The 20,145-nt window shown below is 41.8% G+C and overlaps 2 protein-coding genes across 2 annotated transcripts in view; both read right to left on the reverse strand.

Annotated features, from left to right (window-relative positions):
• Positions 1-22: 22 nt before the first annotated feature.
• On the reverse strand, positions 23-3,018 carry LOC109471789. Its single transcript, XM_019771145.1, has 4 exons — positions 2,642-3,018; positions 1,923-2,076; positions 828-883; positions 23-235 (listed from the first exon to the last, which is right to left on the reverse strand). Exons 1-4 carry the CDS (start codon positions 2,693-2,695, stop codon positions 23-25), a joined length of 477 nt encoding a protein of 158 aa, XP_019626704.1. The 5' UTR covers positions 2,696-3,018.
• Positions 3,019-4,772: 1,754 nt separating this feature from the next.
• Positions 4,773-20,145, reverse strand: part of LOC109471892 (probable E3 ubiquitin-protein ligase HERC1) — a 128,820-nt gene continuing 113,447 nt past the window's right edge. The window contains 23 exon segments of the mRNA XM_019771326.1: positions 4,773-6,703; positions 7,086-7,257; positions 7,640-7,773; positions 8,294-8,446; positions 8,761-8,873; positions 9,530-9,746; positions 9,908-10,073; positions 10,397-10,566; positions 11,000-11,029; positions 11,518-11,748; positions 12,353-12,597; positions 13,022-13,124; positions 13,390-13,512; positions 13,846-14,001; positions 14,298-14,479; positions 15,190-15,328; positions 15,876-16,001; positions 16,246-16,311; positions 16,428-16,572; positions 16,924-17,069; positions 17,822-17,995; positions 19,397-19,495; positions 19,813-19,968. Of these exon segments, the coding sequence (XP_019626885.1) occupies positions 6,518-6,703; positions 7,086-7,257; positions 7,640-7,773; positions 8,294-8,446; positions 8,761-8,873; positions 9,530-9,746; positions 9,908-10,073; positions 10,397-10,566; positions 11,000-11,029; positions 11,518-11,748; positions 12,353-12,597; positions 13,022-13,124; positions 13,390-13,512; positions 13,846-14,001; positions 14,298-14,479; positions 15,190-15,328; positions 15,876-16,001; positions 16,246-16,311; positions 16,428-16,572; positions 16,924-17,069; positions 17,822-17,995; positions 19,397-19,495; positions 19,813-19,968 (3,432 nt within the window). The 3' untranslated portion in view covers positions 4,773-6,517.

Consider the following 20,145-nt stretch of genomic DNA (forward strand, 5'->3'; position numbering starts at 1 on the left):
AAAAGGCAGTCATTCACTATCATTATAAAAGAGCAGCTGAAGAAATTCTTACCCTGGGTAAATTGGGTGAGTCTAACTCCATTTCCCTGACACTGTGAGAAGTGGTGTTTCCGACAGTTGTCTTGCGACTCTTGCTGAGAAGGTTGGGCGATTCGAGGTCCATGTTTTGTACAGATAGGCTTGTGACATCACCAGGTCGGGGATGGGTTCCTTGACTTCCACTGAGTGGACAGGACTGAAATGATATCTCATAAACATTAGTAATTTTTAGGTACAACCAGGCTTTTAGCTAGGGGGTGTCCAGGGTGTCTTTTGGACGCCCTGTACTGAAAATAATAAGAAATTGGACGCCCTACTTTTTTGTAGGACACCCTAAAGACGCCCTATTTTTTCCACTCCCAACCCTTGCCATGCACACATGCCTCCCTTCAGCCTTACTATAAATACAAAAATGATGGTTTACTGAAGGAAAAAACTAAATTTACACCTGAAAATGCAGAAAGTAGTGTTTGAGAGCATTATGAATTTCAAAAAAGCCCCCCTAAAATCTTGCACTCAGCATGTCTTCGCTGTGCATAGCATACAATAAAAAAAAAATGGACGCCCACCAAAAAAATCCTAGCTAAAAGCCTGGGTACAACACACATTCACGTACACAGTACAAGCATTGTTTTCCTCTTTGTGGAATATGTTCAACACACAACCAATATGGCAGGTTATGATTATTGTGATAAACAGCAGAAGGTATTTGATCTACATGTATATATAAATGTGTATAATTTGTCATCTTCGCATTACAAAAAAACAGTTGGAGAATTGTGACTAACCGGGTCATCCCAACTGTTACTGGCCATGCCCACACTGACCAGGCTCCTCCGGCTTTCTGGAAGAAAAAATAGAGCTACAACTTAGGACAAAATACAGTACTAATGCATGGCTGCCATGGCAGGGCTTGAAATCCTTTTTTCTGCATACTTGCACAGGTGTAGGTTAACATTTCAGACAAATTAATCCCAGACAAATTACTAGTACATGTAATTTCACTTGCACCACTCAGAATTTAGGACTATAGATTTAAATATCTTTCATATTAAAACAATTCAGAAACCTCTAATATTGGAGAACATGAAGTACAACCTGTGAAGTTGAGACCAGGATACTACAGGCATTATCTCCCTTTCCAAATGCAGTAACAATATCATTATTTTGAAATGAATGAATCATGGGGGAACGGGTTTTCTGCGCGTGAAGAATTTGCGCGTGAAAAACTTGCGCGTGAAAAATTTGCGCGTGAAAAATAAAAGTCTTAGAAATACGTTAGAAAATATGCAGTACCAAATTCTTAGGCAGGAAAATGTTGTCCTCTGGTATAATTTTCCCTCTGTTAGCCAAAATTTTTGTTTGAAAATGTTGGTCCCTTGGGAATAAGCTAATTTGCATAATTTCCATAAAACCTGACCTTTTGAAAATCACTTGAATTTGTAAGAAATATATGGAAAAGTTACTAGTATGAGGTTTAGGATGGTAAAATGCAACAATCTGAAGCTTTTCTCCATTCTAGAAGTTTGATTTCATGCTTTCTTAAATTCTTTCACGCGCAAATTTCAACCTTTTTTGCGCGTGAAAACTTTACCTTTCAAAATAACCTGAAATCACAAAAAAATGGACAAAACAAGGGTATGTAGTCTAGAATGCAAGCAAAATGATGTTAAATTTTTATTTTCTTGTCTTTTTTCCAACTTTTAAGCTTAAAACAGCAAAAAGTTTTCAAATCCCTTGGGAGTCAGCTAATTTGCATATCTTCACGCGCAGATTCTTCACGCGCAAGTTTTTCACGCGCAAATTTTTCACGCGTGACGCGCACAAAACCCCATCTCAATCATGGAACCGAATGAGATATTTTCACAACATTCTTGAATCACCTTGGCGATTTGTTTTGGCACTTCCATTTGCAGCCTGAGTAGCCTGTCTGCCAGGTGTGCCTGAGGAACTCCTGCCAGCCCGACTCAGACCCAGGGTGCTCCTCCGGCGGGAACTTCGCTCAGCTTTGATGGCCAGTCGGCTTAATGGTGACAGCTGGAACAAAATGGTGTATTGTAGGGCTTTATTGGTACATGTATCATAACCAGTGGAATTCATGTAGCTTCCAACTACAAAATCAAAGTAAGGGATGGAAAATTTCAAATAATATACATGTATCATAATCCTAGTATGCCCCTTTTCTTACAGGTTTAATTGATATGAACTCATTGATGACAATTTTGAATTTTTTAAAGTCTCCCTATCTCCTTAGCCTGGGTTCCAGACCCATAGCACACTGGACACAAAATATCTCAGTGAGATATTTTGTGCCCAGTGTGCTATGGGTCTGGAACCCAGGCTATATCTCCTTTGAAAATGAAATGTGGACCAAACGAAAATCATGAAATACAAAAAAAAAAAAAAAAAAGGTCCTCACAAGTTACAGTCTTAATAATGTTGTGCATCTAAAACAAGACACTGTCAAGGACTCAAGGACAGTCACATGACGTTGGCACCAAAATAATATGACAAAGACATGGGCAGCATAATTTAAACTGGGGAGGGGGGCAATAAATCGGTCAACCTGAGGTTCAAGCGACTTTTTCGTGAATATACTTACCTCACTAGGTACCGGTGCCATAGATCTTCGATTGGATGACCTGCTGGGAGCCATATCATCATCAGACAGTTTTTTTTTTTTCAGAGGCAAGGAACAACGTCGTTACTTGGATTTTGGAAGTGGTGGCGTACGGTCGATCTCTGATCTCCTCTCCCAAACCTGGTGAATTACAGTACAGACTCTCCCGGTCAAACTCATAACAGTCTTGGTGACGAATAATTTACATATCTCTGCTTCTCAGACACGTCTAAGGTTCTCAAGAAACGCCAAAAGAGCTGGACGGAGAAAAAGTCAGAAATAACGATCCAACTCTGAATTCAAAGATGGCGCCCTGGTGGAGGATTTGTCCTGACTTGCCCGGGTATATCACGTGACCAACAAATATGTTAATACCCTGATATCGCTTAGGGGTGTGGCTCTCCCCAAACACGGGACCTCCATTTAGGCCATGTTGATTTGATTATATGGATGACATCCTCCGGAAACCCCAAAATTGATGCGCGCGTGCGAATAAAAAAAAAGTTTTGACAAAAAAAAAAAGTTGCTTTCATTATGAAATCTACAGAATATGGTTTGGTGAATAATCTAGTCTTCAAGTTCATTTCTTTACAATTTCGTCTTTTTTCGTTTGATTTTGGCATTCTACGACATTGGTATGGTTTTTTTGTAACTTACGGTATATTTTTGCTCATTTTGCAACTGTTTTGTACGATTTACAGTATGGTTGAAAACTTTTTTTTTTTTAAACGGCCGAAAATTCATGCGCGCGCGGATGTCATCCATATAATCAAATCAACATGGCCTTAACGTCCTATCAGAGGAACTTAAAGGTACTCATTTTGTTTCTGGCCTACTGTATATAATAAGAAATGAGTTTTAATTGGCCAGAAAGCCAGCCAACTTCTCAGACCAATTAAAACCCCTTTTAAGGTTGATGTCTACAATTTATTCAGCCTGCAAAGGAGTCTGGTGGAGACTACTGACTCTACTAGTATGCTAACAATGGCTAAAGGGAATCCAAAAGTAAGGTAAAATTTGCAAAGCACATCCATAATGTTAACCTTTGCATATGGTCTGCTCTGTGTAACTCATAGTAGTCTCATACCCAAACCATGGAGGTAGAAAACATGCTCAAACACACTCATATAAGTCAGACAGGAATCTACATGTAAATCCCTCCTGCTATAGAATTGCAACATGATGTAACCCAACACTGGTTACCATGGTAACAGATAGTCTAGTTGAGGTCATTGACCTTTATATGACCTTATATATTTTTGTTCACAATTACACATTGTTCACATTTGAATAATCCTCTCATGGACAGTAGCAAATTTAGTCATTAATTATGCAAATTAGATCCTGATTTGCATAACTGTAATTTTATTATGTCAATCATCACCTAAGCTACCTATATACCAAAATCATGATGATCCCAGTTCTTGAGTTATCCTCCTTCCAATATTTTCAACAAATGCTGCTACTGTTCCAGAACAAGCTGCTAGGGGGCATAAACTCACATCTTCCCGAACACAAGAGCTACCTATCATCCAAATTTTGTGACCCTAGCATGTCCAGATCACGAGATATCAAAACTGGAATTTCAGCTGCAGTACCATAACAAGCTGCCAGGGGGTCCAAAATCTAATCATTTCAAGGTCTCATCAAGACCTTCCATTAAGGTCTCATGAAGACATTCCATTAAAGGCTTGTCGAGTTATCGTACTGACACACAGACACACAAACGCCAACAAAAACAAAACCTTTTGGCATGCAAAGGCAACAACAAAAATTGATTTTTTAAGTTATGATTGAGCAACAGGGTCTTGGCAGTTGAGGGCTCTACTGTCAGGTCCTTTGTCCGTCAAAAGGTGTTGACAGATTCCTTCATATGATCAGTGCACAGCTGGACAGGCGGTGGCAAGACATGGTGGCTAGTACGAGCCGTTTGGGAAAATGTCATGTTCATAGTACAATGTATTTGGTTTGAAGATGAAGGCACAGGAGTCTAAAATATAAATTTTAGGGCTTAATGTAAGAAAAAAAATCTTCGATCAGGTATACTATAGACCTGTCACTCCACAGTCTTTACTGTATAAAGACTCGAAAGCAGCTGACCAATACAGTTGAGCAAATATAGCACCAGCTTTATTGATGATCTTAGTGATAGGTAAGAACCAAGAAAAAACTGCAGTGGTTGAGTTGTAATAACAGCTTATGTAACAATATCTCATTAGTTTTTTTATCTGATTGTCAGTGTAGTGGCTGTCCCATTTTTAGAACAACAGTTAGGGGCTTCATATACATGTATATTGTTACATGACATTTCATTAACCTCTGAAAAATACCCAAAGGCAGATTTGTAATAATGTCAATATCAATGAGGGGATATTCAACTTATTCAACATCTGGGTATTTTGATATACACCAGACTTTCCTAATGGGTTAAGGATATCAGAATTTTGCAAACATATGGTCAATTGTAGGCCAGGAGAGTGAGCCTGTGGTAAATGATATAGCCTTAGGCCAAACTCCCCTGGTAAATTTCTCTCTCTAAATTCTACAATTTTCCTGCCAGCATAGTTAGTCTAGTAGAGACTAGCATATTAATGACACTGAGGTAGTCAGCAAATAACCAAAATTGATACTTAGGACCTTGTTGTAGAGTCGCTTTGAAAGCTGTTTGCCACATTGAATCAATTATTCTCTTAAGTAAGCATATGTACATGTATGCTTCCTTGTACATTAAAGCATATTGCACCATCACTGCAAAAACCTATAGGATCAGTAGATTGCCCTATCTTGTGCTTGTCTTCTATTGTAAGGACTGTACAACACTTGTGACAAGTCACTGAGACAAGTCAACTGAGACAGTTGATAAATAGATGTCGGCAATGGCAAAGTACAATATTATTATATATTTCACTTTCATCATGGCTACTGCATCACCTACATTTCTGGTTCCTACAATGATCTACACACCAATATTTCCTCTAGAGTTGACTTCTTATACACCCATGCCCTGAATAAATAAATGCAACACAGAAACATACACAAACATCCGACAATTTTTGCTCCTGACATGATAAAGCAATTCACACTTAAATTATCACAAAATCTTTTTACACTTCTCAACAAAAGATTCATATCCTGTTCCATCTACATGTAACAGAATGAGAATTCTGAAACCATGAGGACTTAAAAAGTAGCAGCTGATATATTTGTTTGAGATCATAGTCTGAAATTCTGAAACATACAATGTGAAAGGCTTTGGAGGTCCACACACAAATGTCATACAGTCAACCCTCCACAACTGACCACCTCTACATAAGGACTACCTGGTCAATATGAACACTTTTTGGTGGTTTATTACATATTTTTTCCATTGACACAAGCATAAAAAATCCTGTCTATAGTATGCACCTGTTCATAAACACCAGGTTTTACTGGTCCCCTAAGAGGTCGCCTTGAGCAGTTTTGACCGTAGTTCTTTCTTCTATTAGAATATCCTTCTGATGTGGACTTCAAACAGTGTTTATATGTTCCCATTTCAAGCTCCAAGTCTCAAGGGCTTTTGGAAAGGACTCCAGATTGATAACCTAACACACTACTCTCCAAGCAAGGTTAAGGCTTCGGTTTATTTCTGGCATAATTTTTGACATTTTTATTGGGTTTCATTTCATGTACTGAAATTTTTCTTTACACCAGCCCAAAAACATACAAGTACAAAAAAAGAAAGCTTGATGAAAACGCTTTAAAACACAGAAACAAGCCGAAGCCTAAATGTCTGCTTGGAGAGTCGGGCATGACACACAGAGTCAGGACAGGTCTTCAGGCATGATTGACAGGTCTTCAGGCATGATGGACAGGTGTCAGTCAGTACTCATCATCTGACCCTGCCCCCACGTCGGCGTTCCTGGAGAGCATGTAGTTGTCCATGTCAATTGAGCGGCAGTTATTGATGGCGTAGCGCAGCCGTTCGGCCATGACCTCCTGGCTGGAGTAGGGAGGCAGGCGCAGCTGGAAGAAGCAGGTCTGGGCTGTGGGTAGGCCGTCACCTGTCTGCAGGAACAACACATGAAGAAACTTAACTCACACAAGATAAATAATGAATGAATTAATTTATTAATAAATGAAGGTATAAATAAAAGCATTTTGCAGCTGAATCAATATAATGGAATTGAAGGCTGACTGGTAAATCAGTTAATAGAACTGCTGTAATGATAATCATAAAATTGCTTTAAAATGTAATTTTCAGCCATAGAATAATCCCAATAATCAGGACGAAAATGTGAATTACGCATGAGCAAACTGACATTTCAGGTAGCAGTCATTACTTTCCTCAGTTACAGAGTCCATTTTATGATGATGATGATATACTGGTATTATGTAAAAATGGTAATTATGTAAAACGACACACAGATTTGAGGGGCAAGTGCCATACCCTGTCCACTTTCATGATCTGGAAGCGCTGAGAGATGTCGGCAATGTTGGCCGGGAGTCTGGACCGTCCAGAGACAAATCGCATGAAGAGGATCCGCTCATCATTACTGAACTGCTCAAGGGTCTGCCAGAACCACTGGACCAGGTGGTGGTTGTCATCAATCTCTCGGTACCTGTATGGTGAATGCAAAAAGCATTGTCTACAATCCAAATCTTTTTTCAGCTAACTTTGCAGAAATTTGGAGACATCTCTTATCATCAAGTCAGACAATGGAATTAAATCCTTTGATTTTTAGTGAAAAGTAAGATAAGCCAGTCTCTGTACATAGCATCTATGATGACAATCTTTGACAACAGTTTGTGCACTGCAAAGATTTATGATTCCTGACTTAACCTATGATAGCTATAGCCAGGTACTCATTTTTGGAGTCAAGTGAAGAAATAGGTGTAAAGGGTCTTTCCAAAAGGGCACAATATTGAGGCCTGATAGGGATTTGAATCCAGAACCTTCAGATTCTAAGTCAATAATTTGTTGTCTATTTGTCCTGGGCTTACCTGACGACTTTCTTGAGGATGTCGACTGAGATGTCGGGCATGCCACAGACCATGGACTCCAGGTGCCGCGCAGTCTGCAGGGACAGCAGGGTCACAGGAACGATCCACGCCATGCCCTCTCGCACAGCTGACACCTGGAAAAAATTTGTCACTGGGTGAGCTAAGTACTCTTCAAGTCGATGCTTTGTTCCAGATTATTAGAGAGCAATACTATTTATTAGCTTTGCTACCACAAATGCACTTGCCCTTCCACTGCTGGACCAAGTCTTCAAAACACTCAGAGAGATACAACATGTAGAGGTCAACTCAGACAATTGGATCTCCTATGCCGAAAAAAGCACATCCTGGAACACAAGAGTACAAAAACTGTGTACATCAAAATTTTCCTGCATGTTAATGAGCCTCCCTTGATGAGCATCAAGAACATATGTTCAGATCGTACTCCAGCCCTCCGGGTAATGTACAATCTGAATGTATGTTGCTGATGTATGTCAGGCCGATTTTTATGCAGGAAAATTCAACGTAAGCAGTTCTCGTACGCTTAAGTGCATAGTACATAGTTTGCATACAATCAGGTTTTGTCAGCGTCACAAATTGGGACATTAATATCTGTTGCCTGCAGATTATTGATTGATTGATTGATTGACTCTGTACCTGTCTGTCTATCTCGTGAAGCCTGTACTGCAGCGCCCTCTCCACATATTCCTTCCTGTTGTGGAACGTCAGAGGAATGCTGCGCCCGCCAGGAATGATAGGAACAAACCGCCCATCTACACTCTGACCCTCAAAACAATCCAACGGAATCACCTACAAGAAAGCAGTAAGTATGGAGGTTACGAAAATCTCTTTTGCAGTTGTATCATATGATATTACTCCTGAGTTCTAGCAAAACATTTGTGAAAAACTGGATTCCAAACAATGAGGGAAGTAGCAGGACAAAATCATTGTTTACCAACCAATAAAACATCATTTTTGGAGGATTGGTAAGGTCTAAAAACACATAACATCAATGTGAAAGTACAGCAGGTCTGCAGTTTATAGACGATAGGATATAGGATAGATACTGCCTTCTATTTGTGTCATGGGCCCATAAGTAAGATAAATAAAACACGATACAATACCTCATGGAAAGTTTCGGATGTGACCCCGCTCTTGTCGATGTCTCGGATGCTGCGTAGACTCTGCACAAACAGGGCATCCACATCTTCTATGTCGTCAATGGTCAGCGGCATACCTGTAGGGTTTTAGGGGTTGATATGAGCCGTGTTTAGTGTGACCTATGCTAGTCTACTTCAAGGTACTACTATCACAGGTCTGTAACAGGTTTAGACGCCTTGAAGTATTTCTTACAGATTACAAAACATCAGGCCTACTTACAAACACAAGGACGATGGGAAACTAAGACTTAGTGTTACAGCTAAAAAGCCATACAATCTAACCTAGAGAGACCTACATGTATTAACATGCCTACACATACCTGGGCAACAACTTGGCACCAACTCTCTGACTAAAATCAATGCATAGCCCAGCTAATCTGACAAGACCATGGCTGCTCTCATCAGCCATTGGTCACTACTTCTACTGTACATGTATATGCCAGTCACACCTGCCATATGGTCTGCCTATATCGTGTATATTATATAACACACTAATAACAGATCAGTCATACATGTAGGTCACTTGGATTTAACTTTCGACAACCTTCTTGATTTTGTGACTGTGAGATTGTAAACACTAGGTATAACCTCTTCCCTCATGACCTCAATGAAAGGAAGCCTGTAGGGTGATTTGAGCTTCTCATGAGTAAAAAATTCAGACTTACATGATTGTATTACAAGTCTGCTTAATGGTATGTTGAATAAAGACTAAGATTTTAGAGTTGTTACATACCTGCCAGCTGTTTCCACACCATGGGAGCCAGGTGCAGGTCCAGTGGCTTCTTGGTGCGGATGGCCACCCCAAACAGGACGCCAAGGAACTTGAACTGGTGCAGGTGGTCCTGGGTGGTAGCCGACGGGTTCAGGATGAAGCGGTCCCGGTTGCAGCCGACTTCGGCGGAGGAGTTGGGTGTGGGCAGCAGGAGGTCGATGACCCCAGTCTCTAGCTCCTGTGTAGGGTGGCACAAGTGAGTTAGTCTTTTTACATAATGAATGAATGACAGGATTTTGCTTCAAGTGATTTCCACCAAGTTGAACACAGATGTACTTTCAAGCTAAGCTATGATACATGAAGTGATAACAATAACAAGCATCTTGATTCCTGCTGTACCTGGCACATTTCCGTGATGGTGTCGTCGAACACCCCCCCGGCGTCATCAGCCCCCTCCCCCACCAGCTTGACCTTCCAGGCACGCGACGGCAGCCGCAGCTCATCCGGCTTCAACTTCACCACCTGACGGGCTATCTGGTGGAAGATGGGCTTACACTTCCTGCCCCTGGGGATAAAACAAGGCAAGAATGTCTTAGAATCTAAAAATTCCAGGTTAGGGTTCTGGCAGGCTATCGGGTGAAAGATGGAATCTAAAGGTGATGGGTTAAAATCCCTAGCAGGCCCCAGTGTTATGCCCTTTGTTATGCCCTTGGGAGCCAGAATTAGACCTGTGTACTTATACATGTTGTACATGATGTACATGTATCAGATTTTAGGTACAGGTACAGGTACATGTACATGGGTGTGTTGCCCTTGGAAGTTTTTTCTAAGAACATCCCCAAAAGTGTTGTCAGGCCTAATACATTTTGTACTTGAAGTTCCCTGTACCTTGTGGCAAGTCTCCTGACTGTGATCTGAGGTCCGTAGTTCTTCCCCTGCACCATTGTCCTGCCGATGGCCCTGACCATGGGGAGGGTGTACACCCTGGGGGCCAGCAGGGGTCGTAGGTCACCCTGCACCAGTCCCTCCACACCAATACTGTACACACCAAGGTTGGCCTGCAGAGGAACAACACAGGTTACAAGCCTCACAGCTGACAACATACCGAATGTATCAATCAAGATACAGTCAAAACTGACCAAGAAGACCACTCTGTACAAAAAAAACCTGTTTCATGTGGACAGGTGGTCACTGTGGATGGTATTCTTAATGCTTGTGTCAATGGGAAAAATAATCCAAGTTACCAATAGAAAGTGGTCACATTGGCCAGGTAGTCTCTATACATGTATATGGAGGTGGTCACTTGTACAGGTTTGACTGTGGTTGCAAAATGATCATATCACTTTTAAGAAAATTTACTGGAAATTTGGTATTTCGACTACATCATCACCACAAAAGTCAAATACATAATTTACAGGGCAACAGATTTTTTATGGAAGGTGTTATACTGTAAATTCCTGCCTACTTATCAAGAATTGTATGATTGCAAACCTGTCTTCTTGAGGGAATTACTTGCATCGTCTAAGAACAAATCAGAGAGGGGGAGGAAAAGAGGATCCATCAATAAGTTGAACAACTTTTAAACAAAAGTCCAAAACTTTACCTTCACATGATATAGCCTAACAAAACACATTTGTACCCTTCTACTATTTCTTACTCAAAAACATTGCTATACTATATGGTGATCAGCCTCTCCATGTCAATTGCTACATAATGAAACCCAACCATTTCCTTAGGGGCATGCTGGCACTAGAGCCACAGAGGGGGCCTGTGTAGGCTGCTTCACAGGGTGTTTCCTGCACACCTGAAGCTTTAGTACACCTGTTCACCCTCTAAACAGTCTGGCATCCATGCCTGAAGTACAAAAATGTCCACCCTCGAAACAGTCTGGCATCCTCAGTTCCCCACATGTGAAGGTATCTGTTCTTATTAAGTCCAGTACAGGCCAATTCAAAACAAACAAACAAACAAACAAACAAACAAACAAACAAACAAACACCTGTCCTTACCTGGTTGGGGCTGAGGTTGAGCAGTCTCCAGGAGGAGTAGATGAGGTCCGAGAAGTGGTGCAGCAGCCTGAGCCTGGCCTTGATGGCGTCGATGCTGCACTCCTTCAGCGAGGTGAACTGTGGAGGGATGGAGGAGGGCTGCCCCAGCTGCAGGGGGGCCGGTACACCGGGGGCACGCTTGGGTGGGGGAGGGGCCGTCCAGCCTCCACTGTGATTCCTGCCTGCAGAAATCTGTGGTGGACAGCAAAAACAACAATGTTATTCTGTTATTATGCAGAGTGTTTTAATTCAAAGTTTTGGATTTTTGTACTGTGTAACATATGTGTAGCATCCTAAATTAAAGTTAAAAATGACAATATTGAAATGATAGTGAGGATTAGAAATGCTTGATTACTGCCCACAGGAATCTGTGGTGGTACGGTGACAACAATGTTATACTGTACGTCTGCAGAACTGTGAAAATCTTTATCAGTATCAGGCAATATGCCTTAACAACCAGGACATGCCTTGACTATGTTATTGAATGATGATAACATTAACTTAAAGTTTGCTATCCTTTTCTAAACTTCTTTCCATGCACATCTTTTAATGATTAATTATTTCATTGCAAAGCTAGATCACATCCTCAAACCTTCCATATTTTGTTACATTTTATTGTTGAGTGTGCTGAAAACAGCAGTAAGTTAAAACATCTTTTGTCTTGAACAGGTGACATCACAAAAACTTTCAAAAATTTCATATTCCCCATATAAAATATAAAACCCCCGTTCTTCCACCGTAGACAATTTTTTCCCTAAAAGATGTGCAAAAAGTTAGAACTTGGAGTTATCTTGACCTGTCTGACACTCTTGCCCTGTAGAGTTGTGACCAGACAAGGCTCCCTCCTGGCGTTGGTGTCCCCTATCCCCAGCTGTCCATCCCCGTTACTGCCCCACGCCCACACCTCTCCCGTGGAGGTCAAGGCCAGCGAGTGTTCCGCCCCAACCACGACGTCCTCCACGAAGAACGCCTCCAGTGCGGGAACCTGCTGCGGACGGTTGTGGTTCCGGCTTCGGCTCTCCGGCTGGCCAATCAGCCGCTCTGCAGTCATAGAATTACCAGTTACTGTACTTGTAAGTTCACATCTAATATATGATATTCAGTAAATATCAGGGACAGACAATAAAGAGGACAACATGCACACATTGTTGAATTAAGGAGGCTGTAAGGACCAGATAATCTACTCCAGTCATGAACTGTGATGAGGGGAGATGTATACATGTATAATCATGTGAGATACATGTGAGACCGCATACAGATTTCTGCAGAAATTTGAAAGTTCGTGACAACAACTATTCTGTACCTTTTCACAGAAACCAAAACCCTACTTTACTCGACTATTGGCCAGCTTACTTATTTTGGGGGGACTTTGATGCATCTACATGTAAATTGTATTGTACACAGTGCTACAGACTGTGGAAGCATGATGACATGAGCAGGAAAACATCACATCTACACATCTCACCTTGTCCAAATGTAAAGACTCTGCCATCCTTGGTGAGAGCAACAGAGAACTGAGTCCCACAGCAGACTTTCTTCACTCCTATTCCACACAAGGCATCTACTCTCTGCAGAAAAACAACAGGCATCAACTAATCAGTTTCCCATTGCTGTGTAAGTCTTGCATAACACAACCTTCTCCCTAATGCCTAACTCTAATTCTCCCTAATTACCAATAGGGAATCAGTAGCCAAAATGGTTACTTCAGTGTGCAAAGGTTGATAATCTTGGGCTACATCATACTTAAGCCATGTAGTATAAGAAAGGTGTGAGGAATGATTGATATAAGTTAATATAGTTGCCTGAACAACTGAATATACTTTCCCAACAGACCTGTGGTGTTGACTTGGCTGTGGAGTTCCCGAGTCCCAGCTTGCCGTAGTCTCCATCTCCGAAGGACCACACAGTGTTGCCGTCTGCTGACACTGCCAGGGTGTGGTTCAACCCACAGCCAACCTACAGTAACAACAACATCAACAACTTACATCAAAATCATGTAGGGATGTATAAGGAATGGAAAATGCAAAATGGTGTGACAATGCTTTAGATAATTCCAAAAGAAGAGCAATGAAAAGATAATCTATAATAATAATAATAAATTGTGCAAGAATTCTGTCTAAAAAATGGAATACAAGAGAATATCTGGGACAGGTGTGGACCTAAAAAATTCTGCATCTGATTCAATGCCAATTATGCTTATCTGTACTTTTCCATTTCCAAACCATTAGGTCACTTGACAGAGTGAAAACAGCATAACAACATGTGAAATGTAAACAGACAACTGTTTACCTGTCCAACCATCTGGCCCTCCAGTGCAGTGACTCTCTCTGGAATCTTCTTGTTGGATGTGTTCCCCAGCCCCAGTCTCCCATAGTCACCGTTACCAAATGTGAAAAGTTTGCCATCAGCTGACACAACAGCAGAATGTTTGAACCCACAAGCCATCTGGAGGACAGAGAACACAGTGACTTGAATTCAGTTGCCTTCTCTTTAATCTACATTCTCTGACAACTTCAAATCAGAGCCTATAAAATCAGTGAGTTGGATGGATGTAACAACTACTATGTACCTAATACCAACTTGGAAAAGAACAGAAATAATCATGTCTTCAGGTACCAAAGCTATCAAACAAATTTGTATTTTCTTATCACTACAAACTCATTGCAAATAGCTTCGGGTACCAGGGTAATTAATACTTGATACAGCACAGAAAGTGTTGCATGGCAATCTGTTGAGCAGACCTGTATGATTTCCTCTCCCTGAAGAGCCTCGATCTGCCTGGGTCGGCGCTGTCTGTCGCTGTTCCCGTGGCCCAGCTTCCCGTAGTCACCGTCCCCCCAGCTGAACACCTCCCCACTCTCTGTCAGCGCCATGGAGTGCCCGTCGGAGCCACAAGATGTTACCAGCTGGGTCACAACAAAACCTACCGACAGATAACAGTGTCAATAGGTAAAATCAACATCCATACATCCTGTAGGGTTTAAGTTATCATTAGGGTTTGAGCTATGCAGTGCCCATCAAAACTACATGACGTCATCAGCTGGTTCACAACAAAACCTATGGACAGATAACAGTGTCAGTCTGGGAAGATGCCCTATGTTTCAATACTCATACATTCTATAGGGTTTGTGTCAAGGTTAGGGTCATGGAGTGCCCGTGAACTACATGACATGACCAGTTGCATCACAACCAAACCAAGAGCATCAGTCTGGGAAAGCCTAATTTACTGACACCCCTACTAAGTGTACATTCTGTAGTGTCTACGTTAAGGTTAGGGCCATGAAGTATCTGTAAGAACCACACAACATTACCAGCTGGGCCACAACAAACCATATGGACGGTCTCCTGCATTTGACACAATGTTCCCAAAAATTAGAAGCACTGATCACAACCACACAATGTCACCAGGTGCCAAAAAACCTACAGGCAGACAACATTAGTCTAACTTATGCATTGGACAACATAGCTTACACAAATCAGCCATATGGGTAGATTTCATAGTCTAATTTATCTATCTAGACGGCCCACAAAAAACAAGAGTGCCCTGAACTGATATGCCATCAGACAAAAAGCACATTATAAGCCTCAAAAAAGCCTGACCCACAGAGCTTGCTAAGGAGACTACGTATCTACCTTGTAGTGCTGATATGATGGTTAGCTGGTGGAGGTCGTCTGAGTTGCCCTGTCCCAGCCGGCCGTAGCTGCCCTCCCCACAGGCCTGCACCGTCCCATTAGCCTGGATCACAAACGTGCAGTTCTGCCCACAGATGATCTAAACAACAGGAGAATGAACAGCTTGTGGTTACACAAATTTTAACAGAGTGGCTATCAAGGCATTCCTGTAAATTTATGGCATCTCTATCCTTTCAAGTTGGGTTTACAGAAAGTATAACATGGCAAAATTTGCCCTGAAGCACACTGAAATACATTGTAGCTGTCTGGTTACAGTGTTAGGCAGTATTTAGTATTTAGTAGGGACAAAGTTAAGGCATGTATGTATCTATCTATCTATCTATACATTGCTGTAATTGAAAAGAGAAAATTTCCTGATTGTCATAATATTGTATCACAGTCACTATTAGGGTTGTCAAAGACAAGGTGGTTCCGGAGGAAACAACAATTTTACATCCCATCTGAGAGAATTCTTGCAATTAAATAAAGGCTTGGTCCTGAGTCAAGTGAGGAAATACAATGTACATGCATACATGTAAAGTGTCTTTCTAAGGTTCAAGCACTAGGGCTGCCAGGGATTTGAACCCCACAAATCAGATCCTAAGTCTACAAACCACCTTGCCACCTTCTACTGTACTTCTGCATACCTGTTGAGCCTGTGAGAAGGAAGGGGTAATGGTTGGAGTGAGTAAACTCCTCCCAGTCTCTGCCAGCTGCCCATGGCGCCCCCCTCCCCACATGTAGGCTTCACAACGTCCACCCAGCATCCAATCCTACGGAACAGGCAGAAAGCAAAGGAACAATCAGTTATCTAGTGGGCAGATTTCATGATTTATTCACTTGGATGTACAACGTATGACATAGAGAGATTTCAATCTATTCCATACATGAAAGTTTTAGGGAGTGAAACTCCAAGAGCAAAAAAAACAGATTGATGTGGTCTTTGCAGTCCATAAAAGTGAGAAAGCAGAAGGTATCACATAAGGACAAATACTATAACAGGACTGTACAACTTACCTCAGGTTTCTGTGTTGCCCAGGCCATGATTTCTTCATCCATGTTCAGTTTCCACGCTACGTTATCCTGCATGACAGAAACAAGAATACTTGTCAGGTGATCCAGCATGTTATTGTGCAATAACTTTAAATTAATAAAATAAATATTTCAACTGGTTCTACGAGTGCTCATGGAAAACTTACCGTCGGCTGCATGGGTTCATCCTTACTGATGGTTTCAATGTCAGGAACCACAAAGGATACTGGGAATGCACATCTTTTGCTGAGTGTTTCTGCTGACTTCAGTGCTGCGGAAAACGATGCCAGCCACGTCCACTCTGGGACATTCCTACAACATCACACACACACACACCTTCATTTAAATATCAAAGTACATGTTAAAGTGTCTTGACTCCAATGGATAACTAACTGGTTCTACAAATCTACATGTGCTTTGCACTGTACCTGGGTATTGCTACTAAAGTGTAAAGAATGCGATCGGTCACATTTGGACACTAAGCTGCTGTTAAAAGTATAACCTGTCAGTATTGCCCTAAGGAAGGTGAAAGACTAAAACATTGGCAGGTGTTCTTGAGTAAAGAACTTTGTTATCAAGGGACACAGAATGTGATAGTTTTTCTTACATAATGGCATACACATGTATTTGTAATGTGGATGTGTTTGTGACATGACAGCATACCTGCATCCTTCCTCCACACTGTTCCTGAGGTGGGGGGGACATGGGACGGTACAGAGGACCTTCTCCAGCTGCAGTCCTATCGCCATGGCAGCAAAGTTCTGTAGGAAGGTGCTGTGAACCAGCTGGTCCCCACACACTACATGGGCCTGCAAACACAACATGGACTCCTGTCAAACCTGCAGATTCCTTTAACAACCTCAATCCAATCTAAAATTATGTTCATTTCACAGTTACAGTTATGTTACAGTTTTTGTACAGTACCAGTTAAACTTGATCACCTCTAGATAAGGACTATCTGCAAAAATATTGACAAGCAATTCCTTAATTTACTTTACTCTGTATAAGGCCACACCGACTTAATTTTATGGGTGACATCCTCTAAAGACCCCCAAATTAGTGCGCGCGGGCGAATAAAAAAAATTCCAGCCAAAAATAAATATGCTACTAGACTATAGGAATACAAAGCTGGTATTGTGAATTAGCGGCAGTACATAGCAACGTATATGACAGGCAGGCACATGCTGGCTTTTTGCAGAATTTATGAATCGGCACTACGTATGCACGCATATTCTTGAGTCGTGGAGCTTCGGTTGCCTGGGTGCCGTCCTCCAGAGTTACCACCGGCTCCATATTGTCGCTAACTACCATGGACTACCCAGGCATAGAGCCAGGCGAGAGCCTAGCTCGGAGGACTTTTTTTTTTGAGAACAGGCGAAAATCAATGCGCGGGAGGATGTCATCCATAAAATTAAGTCGGTGTGGCCTAATTTGTCTGCATACCGGTAATTGAATTTTATTTCACTCGTATTATCTATGACCTCCTACTTGTCTATTTGGCTAAAGGGACTACCAATTTGTTTTCAAGATTGATAAAAAAACAAACAAAAACAAGCGTCACCTTTTCATATGAGTACTGTTCCTGAAGGATTCTGGGTAACCTTCCCAGCAGTGCCTTCATGCATGGTGCTTGGTGCAGTCCCACAATGCCTTGTGCCCGGAGCGCCATGCGTGCAGCAGCCAGTGAGGTGTGCTGACTGAACCAGTCCTGACTGTGGTACATCAGGGAGACATCCTGGGCAGATGGGAAGGGGGTACGTGAACACATATGTAAGTGTTTAGCAATTTTAGTAACTCGTAAGTTTATGCCTTCACAAACTCTTAATTTGTAGATCTAACCAAGGACATTATACAGTATATAATGTCCTTGATCTAACTATCTTCGTCATAATTAGTTCTCTGATCTGACCTTAATTCTCAATTCTTAATCCTTAAAGTCTGTACTTGTATGTAAATCTGTTTTATGTATTTGTATTGTTTATCAAGCATAGGAAGACAAGCCCCATAAAGGAGCTAAAAGGCTATCCTAATAAACTTACTTCACATGGATTATACAAATCCAACAAGCAGATTTTTACGTAGGAGGTTGTCAGTGTCAGACATCCATATTGTGCTCACTTGAAGGTTCATCAACATAAAGTCTCATTACTCACAAATACAATCCTATAGTAACACTAACATCCCTGTCCCTGATGCTTACTGGTCGTTACTCACAAATACAGGGCTTATAGCAACACTACCATCACCGTCCTTGGTGCTGATGAGCATCACTCACAAATAAAGGTATACATTAACATTACCATCCCTGTCCCTGGTGCTAAACAGTCATCATTCTCAACAAACAGGCCTACTGTAACATTATCATGCCTGTCCTTGGTGCTAAACAGTCATCATATACAAATACAGGCCTTAAGTAACATTACCATCCCTGTCCTTGGTGCTGAACAGTCATCATACACAAATACAGGCCTAAAGTAACATTACCATCCCTGTCCTTGGTTCTGAACAGTCATCATACACAGATACAGGGCCAAAGTAACATTACCATCCCTGTCCTTGGTGCTGAACAGTTATCATACACAAACACAGGCCTAAAGTAACATTACCATCCCTGTCCTTGGTGCTGAACAGTCATCATACACAAACACAGGCCTAAAGTAACATTACCATCCCTGTCCTTGGTTCTGAACAGTCATCATACACAGATACAGGGCCAAAGTAACATTACCATCCCTGTCCTTGGTGCTGAACAGTTATCATACACAAACACAGGCCTAAAGTAACATTACCATCCCTGTCCTTGGTGCTGAACAGTCATCATACACAAACACAGGCCTACAGTAACATTACCATCCCTGTCCTTGGTTCTGAACAGTCATCATACACAGATACAGGGCCAAAGTAACATTACCATCCCTGTCCTTGGTTCTGGACAGTCATCACACACAAACACAGGCCTACAGTAACATTACAATCCCTGTCCTTGGTGCTGAACAGTAATTACACCCAAATACAGGGCTACAGTAACATTACTATCCCTGTCCTTGGTGCTGAACAGTTATCACGCACAAATACAGGCTTACAGTAACATTACCATCCCTGTTCTTGATGCTGAAGCATCACTGTATTCACCTACCTTAGACTTGTTGAAGGCTGCTGCGAGAGCTTGTTCCCCTGCCCACACCAGGCCCTGTGTGGTACCTTGGCCCATCAGGGTTTGAGTGACTGCCCCATCCTACAGGTAATAAATCAACAATACACAACATTAAGAACACCCTTAACACCTATTTCCTCACTCGACTCTGAAATCGAGTACCAAGCTTTGGTTAGGGACATTCCCTTAGACAGGCTGTAAAGCTGGAGGCCCCATGTTTGGGGAAGGCTACATCTCAAGCACTTTTAAGATCCTACTTATCTAAAAGAGTAGGGGTAATGAAGCGAGTGGAGCTGGTCTTATGTAGCTTGTACCTACTGTACAAAACTGGTATAGTAGGCTTAAACGTGGCTTCCCATTTGCGCGAAACAAACAAACAAACAATCAAACATTCCCACCTGGAGAGACCAGAGGTTGACGACGCCCCTGGAGCAGCCTGAGGCCAGCCCCATACCATGTGGGTGGAAGGCCAGGTGCTGGATGGACGTCTGGTGACCCTTCAGCACCAGAACCTCCTCCACTGGTCCTTGTCTGGACTCGTCTGCTATGGTCTCCTGCAGATACAATCATGGGGCAGATATTATGTCAACTGAGAGTACAAAATGCTGTAAATTCATTCTTTATGGTGGCAGAAGGGGAAAGGGCATTTGTATTGTTGAAACAATTCTGTAGTACAATAACAAGACATTTGTATTACAATCATTACAATGTATCATAAATGGAGAGGTCAG

Source organism: Branchiostoma belcheri, unplaced genomic scaffold, assembly GCF_001625305.1.
Source record: "Branchiostoma belcheri isolate BF01 breed outbred unplaced genomic scaffold, Haploidv18h27 scaffold26, whole genome shotgun sequence".
In the NCBI taxonomy this organism is placed as follows: Eukaryota; Metazoa; Chordata; class Leptocardii; order Amphioxiformes; family Branchiostomatidae; genus Branchiostoma; species Branchiostoma belcheri.